General features: G+C 52.6%; 1 protein-coding gene across 6 annotated transcripts in view; it reads left to right on the top strand.

Moving 5' to 3' along the window:
- Window positions 1-17,609, top strand: part of NECAB2 (N-terminal EF-hand calcium binding protein 2) — a 44,002-nt gene that overhangs the window by 24,689 nt on the left and 1,704 nt on the right. For all 6 annotated transcript variants that reach the window (XM_043898166.1, XM_043898167.1, XM_043898163.1 and 3 more), the window contains 7 exons: window positions 6,558-6,694; window positions 9,061-9,179; window positions 9,347-9,426; window positions 12,331-12,384; window positions 12,862-12,974; window positions 16,550-16,627; window positions 17,057-17,148. In XM_043898166.1, coding sequence (XP_043754101.1) covers window positions 6,558-6,694; window positions 9,061-9,179; window positions 9,347-9,426; window positions 12,331-12,384; window positions 12,862-12,974; window positions 16,550-16,627; window positions 17,057-17,148 — 673 coding nt within the window. The remainder of the gene's footprint in view (window positions 1-6,557; window positions 6,695-9,060; window positions 9,180-9,346; window positions 9,427-12,330; window positions 12,385-12,861; window positions 12,975-16,549; window positions 16,628-17,056; window positions 17,149-17,609) is intronic.

Here is a 17,609-nt window from a genome sequence, read left to right on the forward strand (position 1 = left end):
GTGTATTGGACAAGGAACCCACTCATCTTTTTTTTTTTTTTGCCTATTTCACATTTTCTCAATAATGCCATTTACAGTAGACATTTATTGTTTGTAATTTATCTGTTTTGTGGGACTCTGTTGGGCTAGTTTCTCACACTGAATTTTATTTTGTCATTTAACTTTTGTAATTCTAACATTTTTCTTCCTGTATATTTAGCCATGCTGTTTGGTGCCTATAGACCTTGTTGTCATATTTTTGTTATGTAAATAATACACATTCAATATTCAAAATGTAGAAAGTAGAGAAAAATACAAAGAAAAATTCCAAACCACTTCTAATTCCTACTATCTAACCTCTGTTACCCTTTTAGTTAATAGTTGATTTCATTGAGCCTGTTTTTTTTCTTATGTGGATTTCTCTAATACACGTAAAATCACTTTGCATACAGATTTTTTTTGCTTTTTTTTCACCTAGCATTTTAACAAACATTTCCCGTATTATTCAAACTGCATAAAAGTATTTTAAATATTCTTACTTAAATTTACATGTTTTTCTTCTTTTGTTGGGATGTTAGATTATGTCCAGGTTTTTGGCTCCTATCAATCAACACTGTAACCTTGGGACATAAATATTTGTCCACATTTGCATTATTTCTTAAGGATAGATGTTCAAAAGTGAAGAATTACTGGGCAGTGGAAGTCTCTCGATACGAAGCAGAATTGCCTTACAAAGTGGTTATATCTGTTTGCCTCCCCACAACCATCCGTAGAGCCGTAGCCTCTCCTGGTGCGCGGAGGTTTCGTAACGCACAAAGATTTAATAATGTCATGTCCTTGTAATGCATTATGCCTTTTGTCATTTATTCTTACCCTTATCTTATGTAATACTTTCCCATTTAAATTCTTCTCGATCATGATATTGCAACTTGTCTTAGTCATTTGATCAAATTTGGTAGCCGAGTCTTTGCACAGGCTTTTCTTTACAAATCCTTGAGTGCTCTTTCGCTTGACATATGCCTGCATCCTGCTTAATCAAATCTGGGACAGTGCCTTTACCTGGGGCAGTTTAGGTGGACTGTCTTCATTGTTATGATCTATCAGGCCTGGCTGCTGTCATAGTCTCATATGCTTCCCGTTTTTTTATGATCCTTCTTCTTTTCTGACATTTCACCTTTGGGTAGTCTGCTTTGTTTAGTACGTTGATTACGATTTCAAAGTCACTATACCTGGGACTTTCTAAATGAAAGAAAAAGTGTTAGTTGCTCAGTCATGTCTGACTCTCTGCGAACCCATGGATTGTAGTCTGCCAGGCTCCTCTGTCCATGGGATTCTCTAGGCAAGAATATTGGAGTGGGTTGCCATTCCCTTCTTCAGGGATCAAACCCAGGTCTCCTGCTTGGCAGGCAGATTCTTTACCGTCTGAGCCACCAGGGAAGGGACTTCTAAAATATACATTATTAACACTGTTAATCCTATTTTTATACCTGGCTAATAAAAAACACTTTCTCTTCTCTCTTGTGAAATTAAAAGATTTGTTAAGATGACTGGCTATTTTTTCCATTGTTTCTCACTCTTTATTGACTTAATCCAATCTGATTTAAATTTAATTATTAGTGGCTCATATTTTTATTTCCTGATCTTGGTAACCTTCATTTTAATTTGGGTGATCCCCCTCACTTTTGTCCACAACTTCCATACTTTCTCTCGTTCAATCCTAGGAGATTTGGGAGAAACTCCTGGGCATTCTTTGCTGGAAAGGTGCTCATCTGATAAACTTCCAGAGATATGCAGATTTCTGAAGGTCTCTCTGTTCTGCATGTTAGTAACCTGTCCACAGAAAGCAGACTTCCCAACTCTGACTGTCTCCCTCTAGAATCAGTGGTGCTGGCCTATGGGCTGAGGCATCAGTGATGGTGGAGGGCAGGACTCTACAAGCTACATTTTTACTCTTTTGAAAATAACTTGCCTTTTTTTCATTCAACCAGCCAGTTACATTTATTGACCCCTGACTGCATCCTGAATCTCTTATCTGGGTGCTTTTAATGCACCCATCTAAGCTCATTTTTTCTGCTTGATGGCTTCTGGCAGCTTTCTCTCTCTCTCTCTCTCTCTCTTTTTTTTTCTTCAGTTTCTTTTACTTTGCTGTGTCTTGTTCTTTGGGGGCCATTTGCTTGTCCAGCGCCCATTGATCTGGATCGCGTGTGAGTTCAGCCATCTGCTGGGAAGGGTAATTGATCAGGGAGGTACATCTGGCGGCCAGAATCTGGCGTGCATCCTGCCATCGGCTCATCCAAGTCGTCGGGGCTGCCTCCAGCACCCCTGGTCTGATGGTTGGCGCAGGAGGAGCCCCCCCCAGCCTCCCTGCCTGAGGCTGCCTGTCCTCTGGCCTGTCTTCACCTCCCACCTGTATTCCCTGCCCCCCTGGCCCTGGCCTCCATTTCTCAGTCTCTCTGTCTCTAGCCATGGTTCCCTTGTGCCATTACTGCTAATTAATTCCCAGTCAGAGTGATTGATGGTTTAATTTTCTTTCCCTGAGAACCCTGTTTTTCCTCGCCTGGCCAGGGACTGGGCAGACTCCCAAGGTGCTGGGGCAGGTGGCTCAGGAGAGTGGGGTCTTGGCAGGGGAGGTCAGATGGAGCCGCACGGGGCTTGAAGGGTCCAAGCCCCTCAGCTCAGCGTTATTTCCATCACCGTCACCCTGGAGTGACCTGGCTGAGCCAGAGCCTTCTCCTGCCCACATTCGAGTCTCAAAGCCAAAAGACACTCATCCCCATCCAAGAGCCTTGAGCGATGCCCCTGCTGCAGACTCTCGACAAGAGAGGAAATTGTTTCACATCACAGGGCAACATCAGTGGGAAACCCTCTTCATCTTATGCCCAGAGTTCCTCCTCTTGTGGCCGCCAGCTCCCCTCTCTCTGCCCCCAGACTCCCCCCTGCTCCCCTCCCTCTGAGGACTGAGTCTCAGGCACTTTCTTGAGAGACAGTTTAATCCATCCTGCCGCTCTGGCTTCTCTTCCCTCACTTCTCTGAGTAGCAGCAGGAATGCCCAGCGCCCACAGAGTCCACCTTTAAAAAAAAAAAAAAAACAAATTTTAATTATTTATTTAAGGGACATATGGAACATTTAGGAGATTCATTAACAAGAGAGACAGTGTCTCGCTGTGTTGACCAGACTAGGGCGCAGTGGTTATTGACAGGCTCAACCCCATTACTGATCAGTGCAGGAGGGTTTTCTTTTTTTATTGAAATAGAGTTGACTTACAATGTTGTTGTGTTGTTTCTGGTGTACCGCAGGAGGATTCAGTTATATATATACATATATATTTTCATGTTCTTTTCTATTCTGGTTCATCACAGGATATTGAATATATTTCCCTGAGCTATGCAGTAGGATCTGGTTGTTCATCCATCCCATATGACACAGTTTGCATCTGCTAACCCCAAACTCCCAAACCACCCTCTCATGCCTCCCCTCCCCCTTGGCAATGACAAGTCTGTTCTGTATGCCTGTGAATCTGTTTTGTTTCACAAATAAGTTCATTTGTGTTATATTCTAGATTTTACATAATAAGTAATACTTGTCTTTCTACCTTACTTCACTTAGTATGATAATCCCTAGATAATCTCTGCAAACGGCATGAATACTGCATTGTTTTTTTATGACTGAGTAGTATTCTATTGTGTATATATATGCCACATCTTCTTTATCTAGTCATCTGTTGATGGCCAATGAGATTGTTCCCATGTCTTGGTTATTATAAATGTACTGCTATGAACATAGGGGTACATGTATCTTTTCAAATTCTAGTTTTGTCTGGGTATATGCCCAGGAGTGGGGTTGCTGGATCATACGGTAGCTCTGTTTTTAGTTTTTTAAGGGCCCTCCATATATTTTCCATAGGGGCTACACCAGCTTGGGGCTTCCCTGACAGCATAGCTGGTAAAGAATCCGCCTGCAATGCAGGAGACCCCGGTTCAATTCCTGGGTCAGGAAGCTCCGCTGGAGAAGGGATAGGCTACCCACTCCAGTATTCTTGGGCTTCCCTGGTGGCTCAGCTGGTAAAGAATCCCCCTGCAACGTGGGAGACCTGGGTTCAGTCCCTGGGTTGGGAAGATCCCCTGGAGAAGGGAAAGGCTACCCACTCCAGTATTGTGGCCTGGAGATTCTGTGGACTGTATAGTCCGTGGGGTCGCAAAGAGTTGGACACGACTGAGCGACTTTCACTTTCACTCACACCAGCTTACTTTCCCGCCAACAGTGTGGGAGGGTTCCCTTGTCTCCACACCATCTCCAGCGTTCGTTACTTGTGGACTTTTTGATGATGGCCATTCTGACTGGTGTGAGGTGGTACCTCACTGTAGTTTTGATTTGAGTTTCTCTGATAATTAGTGATGTTGAGCATCTTTTCATTTACCTACTGACTATCTGTATTTCTTCCTTGGAGAAATGTCTGTTTAGGTCTTCTGCCCGTTTTTTGATCGGGTTGTTTGTTTTCTTGTTGTTGAGTTGTGTGAGTTGTTTGTGCATTTTGGAGCTTAAACCCTTGTCGGGCTCAACATTTGCAAACATTTTCTCCATCCTGTGGGCTGTCTTGTCACTTTTTGATGGTTTCCTTTGCTGTGCAAAAGCTTGATTACATCTCATTTGCGTATTTTTATTTTTAATTTCTGTTGCCTTAGGAGACGAGCCTCAGAAAACATGGGTACGATTGATGTCAGAGAATGTTTTGTCTGTGCTCTCTTCTAGGAGTTTTATGGTGTCATGTGTTGTGTTTGAGTTTATTTTTGTGCCTGATGAGAGGTTGTGTACTAACTTCATTGATGTACATGCAGCTGTCCCGCTTTCCCAGCACCGTGACGTGCTGAGGTGATGGTCTTTTTCCCATTATATATTCTTGCCTCCTTTTTCGGACATTAATTGACCATAAGTCCTTTTTCCCCCCTAGGGCTCTCTGTTCTGTGCCACTGATCCATATGTCTTTCTGTGCCCATATCACAGTTTTTATTACTGTAACCTTGCAGCACTGTCTGAGGTCTGGGTGAGTTATATGTCCTGCTTTGTTTTTTTCTTCCCTCAGAATTGCTTTGGCAGTTCTGGGTCTTTTATTTGTTACTGTTCAGTCGCTAAGTCATGTTTGACTCTTTCTGACCCCATGAACTGCAGCACACCAGGCTTCTCTGTCCTTCACCATCTCCTTGAGTTTGCTCAAACTCATGTCCATTGAGTCGGTGATGCCATCCCACCATCTGATTCTCTGTTGCCCCCTTCTCCTCCTGCCCTCAATCTTTCCCAGCATCAGGGTCTTTTCCAGTGAGTTGTCTCTTCACATCAGGTGGCCAAAGTATTGGAGCTTCAGCTTCAACATCAGTCCTTCCAGTGCATTGAATAGGGTTGATTTCCTTTAGGATGGACTGATTTGATCTCCTTTCACTCCAAAGGACTCTCAAGAGTCTTTTCCAACACCACAGTTCAAAAGCATCAATTCTGTGGCACTCGGCCTTCTTTGTGGTCCAACTCTCACATCCATACATGACTACAGGAAGAACCACAGCTTTGACTATATGGACCTTTGTCAGCAAAGTGATGTCTCTGCTTTTTAATATGCTATCTAGGTTTGTCATAGCTTTTCTTCCAAGGAGCAAGCGTCTTTTAATTTCTTGGCTGCAGTCACTGTCTGCAGTGATTTTGGAGCCCCAGAAAATAAAGTCTGTCACTGTTCCCACTTTTTCCCCATCTATTTGCCGTGAAGTGATGGGACTGGATGCTATGAACTTAGGTTTTTAAATGTTGAGTTTTAAACAAGTTTTTTCACTCTCCTCTTTCACCTTCATTAAGAGACTCTTTAGTTCGTCTTCACTTTCTGCCACTAGAGTGGTGTATCATCTGCATACCTAAGGTTGTTGATACTTCTCCCCACAATCTTGATCCCAGGATGTGATTCATCTGGCCTGGCATTTTCCATGATGTACTCTGCATACAAGTTTAAATAAACTGGGTGGCAGGTTAAATACGTTAAATATACAGCCTTGAAGTACTCCTTTCCCAATTTTGAACCAGTCTGTTGTTCCATCTTTGGTTCTAACTGTTGCTTTTTGACCTGAATATAGGAGTCCTTATGGTTTTCTATACATAGTATCATGTTGTCTGCAGAGAGTGACAGCTTTACCCCTTCCCTTCCATTTCGGATACCTTTTCGTTTTCTTGTCTGATGGCTGTGGCTCGACTTCCAATACCACGCTGAGTAGAAGTGGCCTCCACCGTCTCTACTGTAATCACCATCGCCGCCACCATCACCAGCACTGTCGTCGTCATCTTTATCAGAGCAGCTGCCGTTCACAGGGCATTTGCTGTGTGACAGCCACGGTGCTGAGCCTCTTATGTACCTTCTGCCTTCCAGTCCTCAATGCAGTGTTGTAGATACTGCGGTTTCTGTTGTGGCCCAAACCTTGGGCTCTGAGTCTGTAGCCCCTGCCTTCCCGCAGGAGCCCTGGGAGGGTGCAAAGCATGACCCCAAGTCGGGGTGTCAGACCCCTCGTCAGCCCCTCTCCCTCTGTGCCCCTCCCTCCCTCCACAGGTGTACGAGGGCGGGAGCCACGTGGACCAGTTTGTGACGCGCTTCCTCCTGAAGGAGACGGCCAACCAGATCCAGTCCCTGCTGAGCTCGGTCGAGAGCGCGGTGGAGGCCATCGAAGAGCAGACCAGCCAGATCCGGTGCGCGGAGGGGCCGGGAGTTAGCCGGGCCGCCGGCCGCGTGGCGGGGCGGTGTGTGCCTGGGGGCTGGCCAGCCTTGGGCGAGCCGCTGCCCCACTCTGGGCCTCCACTGCCCCACCTGTCAAGTGGGGGCAATTATACCTACCTCTTCACGTTGTTGTTGATCTAAAACTATTCCACTGTTTGGCTCATTTTTTTAAAACCTGGGAATTAGGAGACTATGGTGGTTATTACCACCATTGGAAAACAAGTTATCTCATGCGGTGAGTGAAAAATACCATGACTATAAAAATAAGCCCTGTGGGTGCTCAGACCCCTCGACCTGCTACCTGTTTGTTTAGAGGCTGTGAGATGGTAGATGGGCGTTGACAACACAGTAGCATCAAGTCACCACCTCAGAAAGATTGAACAGCAGTGAAGTGGAGTGGGTTTTCTCCTGAGGTTAGTTAGTGTTATTTAAGGCCTTGTTTGCGGGTCCTTGTGAACATGGAAAATACCTGGGGTGCCCCATTTTGGGGCAGACACGGTGTTGGGGCAATGAGCCTGGGGTCCGGAGAGGAGGGCCAGCCCCTGGGAGCCACGTAGGGGGCATTTGCTGTCCCGAGTTCAGACCAGCTCTTCTGTGCTCTTTCGTCCTTGAATAGCCGACGTGCCAGAGGCAAGGTAGAAGTAAAGACAGAAACAAGGACTTCCCTGGTGGTCCAGTGGCTACAACTCTGTGCTGCCAAGGCAGGGGGCCCAGGTTCAATCTCTGGTCAGGGAACTAGATCCCACATGCCACAGCTAAGACCTGGTGAAGCCAAATAATTTTTTTTTTAAGCCATAGGAACAGATGGGCGCAGCCGCAAGGTGCCTGAGCTTTACTGAGCCTGGCGTCTCCTGGCACGGTGGGATGCTGATCCTGGGTGGGGATTCGTCCCAGTCCACTGGCTGCAAAGGTGTTCAGGGATGCTGTTCACAAAACGTGTTTGCTCTGAGGGCCTGCAGCCCAGTCCCCTGGGAAATGCAGGACACAGAGTCCTGGGCCCTGGCCATGCCATCTGGGATTGGGGTCCCTGGGAGCCAAGCCCTGGACTCTGCGTCTGTGATTAGTCTCATGATTCAGAGGGTCCCCAAGGTTAAGGGGACTTCCTGTCACATAGATTTCCTTCTTCCTTTATCATCACTATCTTGATTAAAAAACCTGCGACTTTCTTTCTGTCACAGATCAGATGGAGCACTGCTCACTTATTAGAGCTGATTTCCCTGCGCTTTGCCTTCCCCACCGAGTCAGCCGTCCCCCCACGTGTCAGCTGTCCCCCCCCAAGTCAGCCGTTCCCCCCACGTGTCAGCTGTCCCCCCCACATGTCAGCCATTACACCTGCCTCCCTCCCCAAACCTCACGTAGGGATGATGGGAACATACATCTGCTTCCTGAGCACCCCCACCTTTAACCCTCCAAACCTCAGCTGTCTCAGCTGCAGGGCCCCCCGGGCACCCTGTTTCCCAGCCCTGGGGATGGCGTGACCCGCATTCAAGCCAGCGGTCCATCCCCGGGGGACCCCCGCTGCACCCATTCATGGTCCGCGGACCACGTTTCATTCACTGCTGGTTTGTAGAGGCCCCAGGACCGACACCTCCAAGACTCTGCCAGCCTTTCTCCTCCCCCGGGAGTGGGGGGTGGGCAGCCCCTCCACATGGAGGGAGAGGCTGCTGGACTTTCAGGTTCACAGGAGGCAGACTCTGGAGCAAACCGCGGCCATGCTGGGCACCGGGCGTGTTGGCCGTGCACGCGGGCGTGTGTCTATGTGTGTCCACAGTGACTTTTCTAGTGTTTGCACATGGGGGTTTGGGCATTTGTTGAGTCCCTAGTGCGTGCCAGGCACAGCATTTGGTGGGCTGCGCGTCAGAGGTGCTGGTCCGTGCACATCAGCGTGCGTGGCGGGTGGGGTTGGGCCAGGGCACGGGGCCAGGCTGAGCCAGGATCGTGGATTTTTGTCCTGTTAGACGCCTGTTCTCGACTGAGTCCTACGGCTTCTTTTCTTGGAGGGGGGCTTGTTAGCAAACCCAGGCCCCGACCCCAGAGGCCTCTGAACACGGGATCGGGGCAGGCAGGGTGGGTGAGGGGCAGCTGAGAGCCGCAGGGAGGTGGGGGCCTGGCTCACCCTCGCGGGCCCTGGAACGGAACCTCCCAGATGCCAGCCCCGCCGCGGGAAGCCTCCTCGTGAGACAGCGGCCACCGTGTCCAACTCCAGGGGATGGGGCTCCTGGGAGTTCTGTGCACGTTTCAGCCCCACAGTCGGTGCCGAGTGTCGGTCAGAGCTGCTCCGAGCTGTCAGGGCCCTGCAGCCCCCCTCACGGGGTGCGTTCCCCCACCCCCTCTGCAGACAGAACCACAGCCGGCCCAGCCACGGCACGGTGGAGACCTGGTCCGGGAGCCCCACTCCCCCCTGCGCCCCGAACCACAAGCTCATGGCTGCGGAGCAAGGAAAGAACTTCCTGCCTGGTGAGAGCCGTGGCCCAGGGTGGGGGCACTGGCGGGGGGGGGTCCCGATGGGGCCTGGGCCTCCCGCAGGGACTAGGAATGGAGGGCTGGAAGCAAGTCCTCTGTCCGGGGGAGGGGGGCTCCGGCCTGGCCCTGTCCCCGTCAGCATCACTGTTCCTCTTTCCCAGGCACCTCGGACCCCAAGGAGGACGGCCTGGATGCTCAGATCAGCAGGCTGGCGGGGCTTATTGGACGGCTGGAGAACAAGGTGGGCCCGCCGAGCCCCCACATCCATCCCTCCATCCCCCCTCCACCCTCCCAGCCCCTCAGGGTGAAATTAGGCCAGAGTTTACAAGAGGGAAGTCAGGGAACCTTAATGCCCCTGGGCGGGGTTGGAGGGGTGGTGTGGACTAAAGGGAGACCCTGGGAACATGACCTTTGTACTTGTATGGGGCCTGGGGAAGAGGAGCTCTGAGAGTGGGTGGGCGGCCAGGAGGGGGCGTGCGGAGGAGCAGAGAGTGGGCGTCAAGGGGACTGAGCGTCAAGGAGGCTGTAAGGCTTCGGGTGGTCTGGGCAGGTGGCAGCCCAGACCCGGCGTGGTGGCGGCTGAGGGACGGGGAAGTCCAGGAGAAGTCAGAGTGACCGGCAGTGTGAAGCCTTTTAAATGGGACATGGCCCATCTGCAGGCAATGGAAAATGGAATCATGATTTCAGAGTGTTTCGTGACTCAGTAGGTACTCGGGTCCCCACCGTGCTAGCGTCTCAGGTCTGCGGGAGCCACGGACCACAGCCCAGGGGCTCAAAGCCAGGCGCTATCCTTTCTCACGTGGAGTCTGGAATCAGGATGCCGGCAGGGCTGGGTCCTCCCATGGCCTTCCCTGGGGCATGTAGACAGCCATGTGACTGTCTCCCAGTTTCTTATAAGGACAACAGTCATACTGGATTGGGGCCCACCCATGTGACCTTATTATCACGCAGTCACTCTTCAAATGTCCTGTCTGCAAATACAGTCACGTTTTGCAGCACTGGGGGTTGGGAATTCAACATATGAATTTTGGGGGAACACAATTCAGCCCATAACAATGACCTTTTACTGGAAGAAAGAGAACAGACAGTTAAGGTTTACCAGTAGGCGCTGGTATCAGACTGCCTGTATTTGAATCCTGGCTATGCCACTTAACAGCTGTGTGACCTTGGGCCAGTGACTTACCCTCTCTGAGCCTCCGCGTCCTCCCCTAACCATAGAGAAGATAATCAGAATGGTACCTCTCACAGGGTCGTTGTGAGGATTAGATAAAATATCTTAATGGCTTAGCACAAAGCCTACTGCTTAGTTAGCATTTAATATTAGCACTGTTATTTAGCCATTATTATGAGACATTCTGCTACCAGAACCTATATACACATGCACATCTACACATGTTTATCTACGTAAACCAAGATAACAGGTATCTCTGGGCTGTAGGGTCACAGTGGCAATTTTACATTTCTGCTTTCCTGAAACTTCTCTTTTGCAAAAGGGCAAAAGAAAAACAGTGCTTTGATGGTTTAGTGGGTTAGTTCTGAGGGATGCGTGAGGGCGCTGGGTGGGGCTCCCCAGGAGGAGGCTGAGGCCCAGACTTGGGGGGAGTCCGAGCGGGGAGGCAGTGAGCCCACCTGCAGGGCCGCAGGGATCTCCCCCCGCCCTCCACCCCACCTCCCCCCAAAGCCGGCTACTTGGTGGGAGCGGTAGGAAAGACTCCGCGGGGACCTGAGGCCTGGTTGTCATAACAACTCCGCGGGCGCCCCCAGAGGGAGGCTCTTTGAAGCTTATTTTTAGCGCCCCAGTCGCCTTAACAACCAGCTGGCTGGAAACCAAGGAGCACCTGGGTGTCCTGGAGACGGGGCGGGCCTCTTCCGGCCTCTGATTGGCCCCGGGGCACGAGCAGGAGCCAGGCCCCGCCCTCCACGGAACAGCCGGAGCCCTCCTGGTGAGGCCTGGGCTCCCCGGAGCAGAGGCGAGGCAGGGAGACGGGGACACAGACCTGGGTGCCACCACCCTGCCCCTCATCTCTGCTTCATCCTCACCCTCACGTGGCCCTGCCTGCCAGGAGGAGCCCACGTACACCTGCATCCACACCCTGTGTCCCCAGAAAGTCAGCACCTCTCTGGGACCAGCCGTGTATTGATGGGGTCCCTGGTTCCAGCATTATTAAGAATTTCAAGGCAGTGACCACTCAGGTCATGGACTTGTATAACTGCTACTTTGTTTTCTCCAACAACCAGGCAACACACCTCACACACATGCTTCTATCGAGAAGGAAGACACACACACATACATACCCCCCCAACACACACATACATACACCCCACACACACACATACATACACACCCCCACACACACACACTGTGCCAGAGACACGGCCGGCTTCATGGAGGACGGACAGGGAGGGGACAAAGGTGGCATCTGTTGGGGAGCCCAAGTTAAAGGATTCCGTGAATCGGGGGGAGGGGGCCTGGCCTCAAACCCAGGCTCGGAGCCTGGACTAGCTCCTGCGGCCCTGGGGTTCTCTGCTCTGAAATGGAGGTGCTGGGCACTGCGGCAGCCCCCAGCACGGGGTCAGACGGGGGCTGCGTGGGCTCCCTGCTTCCCCAGGGCTGACAGTGGGGCAGTCTCGACCTGAGAGTCTGGAAAGTTCCCTGACAGTTGGTGTAAAGTGTTTACCCGGGGTCAGTCGAGGGCCAGCGAGCACAGACCACCTCATTCAGACCGTTCTCTTCCTGAGGCCCCAGGTCGGGGGTGACTCGCGAGTTAGGCAGTCTGTTGCCGGCAATTGTGGCAAACCCCCAGCTCTCTGGGTTCAGCAAAACGGAGCCTCCTCTGTGTTCTCTGCGGTAGGTCTGCTTGGCCTCTGGGCTCCAGTGGCACAGCCAGAAGGAATCTGTGGCTCTGGGTGGCTTTGCAGCCTGGCTTCCTGAGTCCCCCTGAGCCAGCACTGTGGGCTGAGCCCCGCCCAGAGAGGGCTGGCCCTGGGAGCTCCCGCCAGCCCCGGGACTCGGGGGTCCCTGGAACCTCGGGGTGGAGGGGCCGCAGCTCCCTGGTGCTCTGTGTCCTTGTGGTGGTGGTCCTGGAAGCCTCCCGGGCAGAGAGGGCCTCAGTCTCCAGCCTCCCTTCATGCTTTGTTGTTGCAGACCCTTTGGTTTGACCTTCAGCAGCATCTCTCGGATGAAGAGGGCACCAACATGGTGAGGACCCCTCCCTGTGGCCCCGTCCCCTTCTGGGCCAGGACTCAAGATGCAGATGGCTCAGTGTCCCTGACACCCACCCCCACCCGGCACCAGCACGTGGCCTCCCTCCCCTCCCAGGGCTGTTCTCTGGCCTGGAGTGACGGGATCAGCAGACACTGATTCAACCAGCAACAGTTCTGCGGACCGTTCATTCTGTTGTGTCTTGGCCCCAGTGCCTTGCAGTCTCTCTCTCTCTCGGGCCTCTCTAAATCCTCTTGTCTGTTCTTCAGCACTTGTGTGGGACTGCTGCTTTTAGTTCATTTTTCGTGAGTTTTCACGAGCAAAGATGACAACTGTGTGTAGTGGGGTTGGGGGGTCGGGTTTATTCTGACCACGGTGTCCTGTCCCAGGGAGGCTGCTAGGTCCTGGGCTGTGCCTCCGGGGCCGGGTGGGGTCCTGGGTGAGGGGGTGGCTCATGGGTCCTGTGGCCCACAGCACCTGCAGCTGGTCCGGCAGGAGATGGCCGTGTGCCCGGAGCAGCTGGGCGGCTTCCTGGACTCTCTGCGCCAGTACGTGCGGGGCACCGCCGGGGCCAGGAACTGCTTCCAGTGAGTAAGCTGCAGGCCGGGGCGGGGCGGTGGCGGGGGGCCCGGCCTGGGGGACGCCAACGACACACCTAGCGGGGTGGTTACAGGAGCTGGGGGCAAGTCCTCAATCGGGCTTTTCCTTGCTGTGCAAATCTGGCAAGTGACTCCGTCTCCCTGACTCAGCTTGCTCATCTGTAAAGGGGACCACTAACGGGGTGGTTGGGGGCCTCAGTGGAGCAATGCACCGTGGGGGGCGTCGGGCGGGGCCTGGCCCCAGTGCCCGCTGTGGTAGTGCCCTGCTTGCTGTCGTGGCTGCTCCTCAGGGCACCCCCCGCCCCGGTCCTTGCTGCCAAGGCCTGCGTCCGGCTGGGGGTGTCCCCGAGAGCTGTTGACACAAGCTGCTGGGCTCCCTCCTCTCCCAGCAGTAGCCCACCCGTCAGCACCTGGTGGACAGTAGCTGTGGGCTCCACGCCTGTTCCCCACCTCCCTTCTCCCCGCCTCCCAGCTGATTTCTCTCCCTCCCCAACACATGTGCCTCCACCTGCTTCCTGGTGATGCCGGGTGGGGGGGCCTGGGGGTGCAGTGTGACTCGGGCTGCTGCTGTTGCTGAGCGCTAATTCCCAGCAGCGGGAGGCGGGCAGGTAAAGATGATTCCAGTCGGCAGCGGGTGCTGCGGAGGCCGGGAATGGGGCAGGGGTCTTCAGGAAGGCGCTGCTGTGTGCTGAGGCCTGAGTGATGAGCTGCCCCACCCGCAGAACCTGAGGTGGGGGACGGGCCGGCGCCCAGAGCCGGGGTGGCAGCAAGGGGAGTGTGTCTAGGAACACACGACAGAGTGCGGCTCCACAGGGTGACCTGGGGGTGGTGGGAGAGATGGCCGGGGAACAGGGGGCAGGTAGGCAGGCCCTGCTCGTTCCAGGTAACAGGTACCACGGGAGAGATGCTGAGCCCAGAGCGGGGCTCAGTCCTGCCTCCTCCCTTGCATAAGGGTGTGTGGTGGCTGGACGGACGTGCAGCTGGGCAGCTAGGGAGAGGGGACTGGCCCTTGGCACGACGTGGGCAGAGCTGGGATCTGTTTCAGAGTGGGGCTGACCAGATCAGCCCAGGGCCAGGATGGGAGGCGGGTTGTAGAAAGAGTAGGCCAAGTGGAGTGTGAGATCCTTTGACTTCAGAAACTCACTGGGGGTGGTAAGGGTCGGGGGGTGGGGACGCGGTCTGAGCTGGAGATGTGGCGGAGCATCAGGTGAGTGGGCGAGGGCTCACACAGGCCTTTGGGCCACATCACACACAAGATGCCATAACATTCGAGGTGCCAGCGTACAAGTTGCCCACCCTGGGGGTGGTGGGCGTGCAGGTGTCACCCAGGGCCACCAGAGCCATGCACTCGTCACGGGAGAAAGCGTGGAAGGAGAAGGGGGCCTATGCTGGGAAGGCAGGCTGGAGACAGCACACAGTAGGCTTCCTGTGGTTGCATGACTGTGTGTCCTCCGTGCACCCCAAGCCTGCCTGCTGTGTCCTTCCAGCCAGAGGCCTCGCCCCACGCCCCTGAAGCCAGTCAGTGCGTCAGCCAAGCAAACCCAAGCACTGTAATTGCTTTTCCTGTGCTGCAATTACCAAATGGAGACGAAGCCCATCCCTCGGTGACCTCTGTCCACAGCGGGGCAGGCTGTGAGGAGCCAGGCCACCTCTGGGCGGGGCCAGGGTCCCCCTGATGACCAGGTGGCACGCAGGCCTGAGCCCATCCCATCGTTGAGATAGGAGCCGCAGCTGGCGGGTAACTTCAGGCTGGAGGTGATGACGTAATGATGCGGTTAGCAGCCCTGTTTCCGTCCTGAGCAGCAGAACCTGGAGCTGCTGTGACTATACAGCAGACGCCGCCTGCGATGGGGGTCCCCTCTCCAGGGGTGCTGGGGGCTCTGTGCTGCTGAGTGCATGGGGAAGAGCAGGGAGGGCTGCCCAGAGGCCAGAGGCGGCGGTGCTGTGATCTCGGAGGCTGGGCCTCCCTCTCTTAGAACCCAGCCCTCACCCCCCGACTTGCTCCAGCCCCCAGCCTGGGTCTGTCCGTCTGTTTGGAACAAGGTGAGTGTCCTGTGTCTCAGGCGGAGAAGGCAGGAGTGGCCTGGGACTCCGGCCAGGCCTGTCTCTAAGGATTAAATGAGCCAACGATTACAGAGGACAGCATGGATGATGCTTTTATTTTTTAAAGATAGGTTTTAGAGCTAGAAGTAGTGAGGAGACTGGTGTGCTAGAAGCCAAAGTATTTCAAAAAGGAGGGGGTGTTTAATGGTATGGAATGTTGCTTATATATACACCTGGATAAAAGGTTTAGCTGCTTTGAAGTAAACCTGATAGTTTCCCCTATGGGTAACCTTTATCATTTAGAGAATCTTAAGTTTGTTCTCCAGATAACTTGCCATATTGTTTTTCACATGTTATTTTGGTCCTTAAGGTCATGTAGAACTTGAAATCGTGAGAAGGGGTTTGATTCAACCTTATGAAATTTATCCCCTAACAATCCCACATCATGGAAGAAACTTTTCTAAACTTATGTTCCAGGAAAAAGCAGTTTCTCTCTTTAGTTTTTTCTTAGTATGCCTTTTTGCTCGATGATTCCTTGTGTTCGTTTCTGACCATATTCTTCTCTTGACCAATTATTTAACCCACTTAAAATTAGAATACAGCTATGAAAATATGGCTAATGTAGTTATTTGAAAAGCCTTTTTTGAAGAATCTTCATGGCAAAGAAAAACAGGATTTAAATAATTATTTTGCCTTCATACAAAACATGTCTAGAAAAGAAATAGAAAATGTGGTTTATTTTCCCACTTGTACAAAAAAAAATATTTACCCAGTATTTGTATAAAATTGTTGATGTTATGAATAATGACTTGTCAATAACTTTGCTATTAGATTTTTTAAAATCATAACTTCATCTGATCTTGGGGATAATCTGGAAAGAAAACAAAATCAGTAAATTTATAGTACCTCACATAACTTTTATTAACATAGTAGAAATCCTCTTTATATCAGATTTTTTATCACACAATGGTTTTCTAGATAGAAGAAAAGTTATTCTCTAAACTGGTATGTTTTTAAGATCTTTTTTCAATTGATACTGCTTTTCACTTTTAAGTTAGGGTTTTTTTTAATCTATAGAGAGCCTCTATTTGTCATGTATTTTAAAAATCTGTTTCTAATAAAGATGGATGTTACAGACTGGGGAAGAAAACAGCTAAGTTTTTTTTAATGAATAAAAAGGCCTTTTAAAAAATGGCACTTCATTAGAATTCATTCACCAGCCACGCACTGGGCACTGTCCGGGCCAGGCCTCGCTCCAGACGGCAGAGCCGTGCATGCAGCTGTCAGACGAGGTGGCAGTCCTGGCCGTGCTGGGGGTTCTGAGCAGAAAGGAAGCGTATTACCGAGAGGCCCCTGTCCTGGACCACAGCTTTTGGGAACCCGTTTCCTGGCTCTGGGCGCCCGGTCTGGGCTCGTTTGTGGGCAGGGCAGGGCAGTGGTGGGGATGGGCCTGTGGGGCCCTCTGCACCCTGGGAGCAGCGGCCTGGTGTGGCCACTGACGCCAGCCTTTCCTCTTGCAGCATCGCCGCCGTGAGGTTGGCAGACGGTGTCACCTTCGTGGTCTATGAGTTCTGGGAGACGGAGGAGGAGTGGAAGAGGTAGGTCTGGCACACACGCTCTCTGGCTTCCAGCCCGCAGGGGTGGGGCGAAGTGTGGGCCGGGTAAGGAGTTGGGGTCCCAGAGGCATCCACCACTCAGGAGGCAGGTCCTCCACCCCTTCATCTGAGCTCTGAATTCAGGTTCCTTGCCAGCCCTGGGAGCTGAGGCCAAGGGTGCTCCCGTTTAGAAACTGCTGCCAAAGGATAAAAATCCAGAAAGAAAGTTCCCTGTTTAAGTCTGCTCACAGGGAGGCAAGAACCAGGCTGTTCTCCCCGCGGGGCCCCAGCAGTCACCCCCGGCCTTCCTACCTTCCCGTGAAGGCTCTGGCCCCTGAGCTTGGCTGACTGCTGTCGGAGCCCCCAGCCCAGGGTCAGACTCGGACCCTGCTCCAAGCCCCAGGAGCTCACGGGCGTCCCCCTGGGTCGCAGGCACCTGCAGAGCCCTGTGTGCAAGGCGTTCCGGCACGTCAAGGTGGACACGCTGAGCCAGCCTGAGGCCTTCTCCCGGATCTCCGTGCCAGGTACTGGGGGGAGAGGTCTGGAGCAGCCACGGGGGTTGGGGGGGGGGCGTGGGGACACCACAGGCTGGCAGAAGCAGCGGCACCCAGACCCAGACTGTCCACAGACCCTTCTGTTCTCTTGTCAATGTTCTGTCGCCCAGTCGTGTCCGACTCCTTGTGACCTCATGGACTGTAGCCCACCAGGCTCCTCTGTCCATCATATCTCCCAGGCAGGAATACTGGAGTGGGTTGCCATTTCCTTCTCCAGGGGATCTTCTTGACCCAGGGATCGAACCTGCATCTCCTGCTTCAGCAGGCGGGTTGCTTACCACTGAGCCACCCAGGAAGCCTTCTGTTCCCTTAGCTGCTAGGAAGTGTAGTCCACGAGTGAGTGCTCAACAGAGAGGGTCCTCGAGGCAGGAAGGCTGGGGCGCCAGGGGGCTGGGAGGTGGCCCCGAGCCCAGCCTGTGGCAGGCTGGACT

The sequence above is a fragment of the Cervus elaphus genome, chromosome 4 (genome assembly GCF_910594005.1).
Source record: "Cervus elaphus chromosome 4, mCerEla1.1, whole genome shotgun sequence".
NCBI lineage: Eukaryota > Metazoa > Chordata > Mammalia > Artiodactyla > Cervidae > Cervus > Cervus elaphus.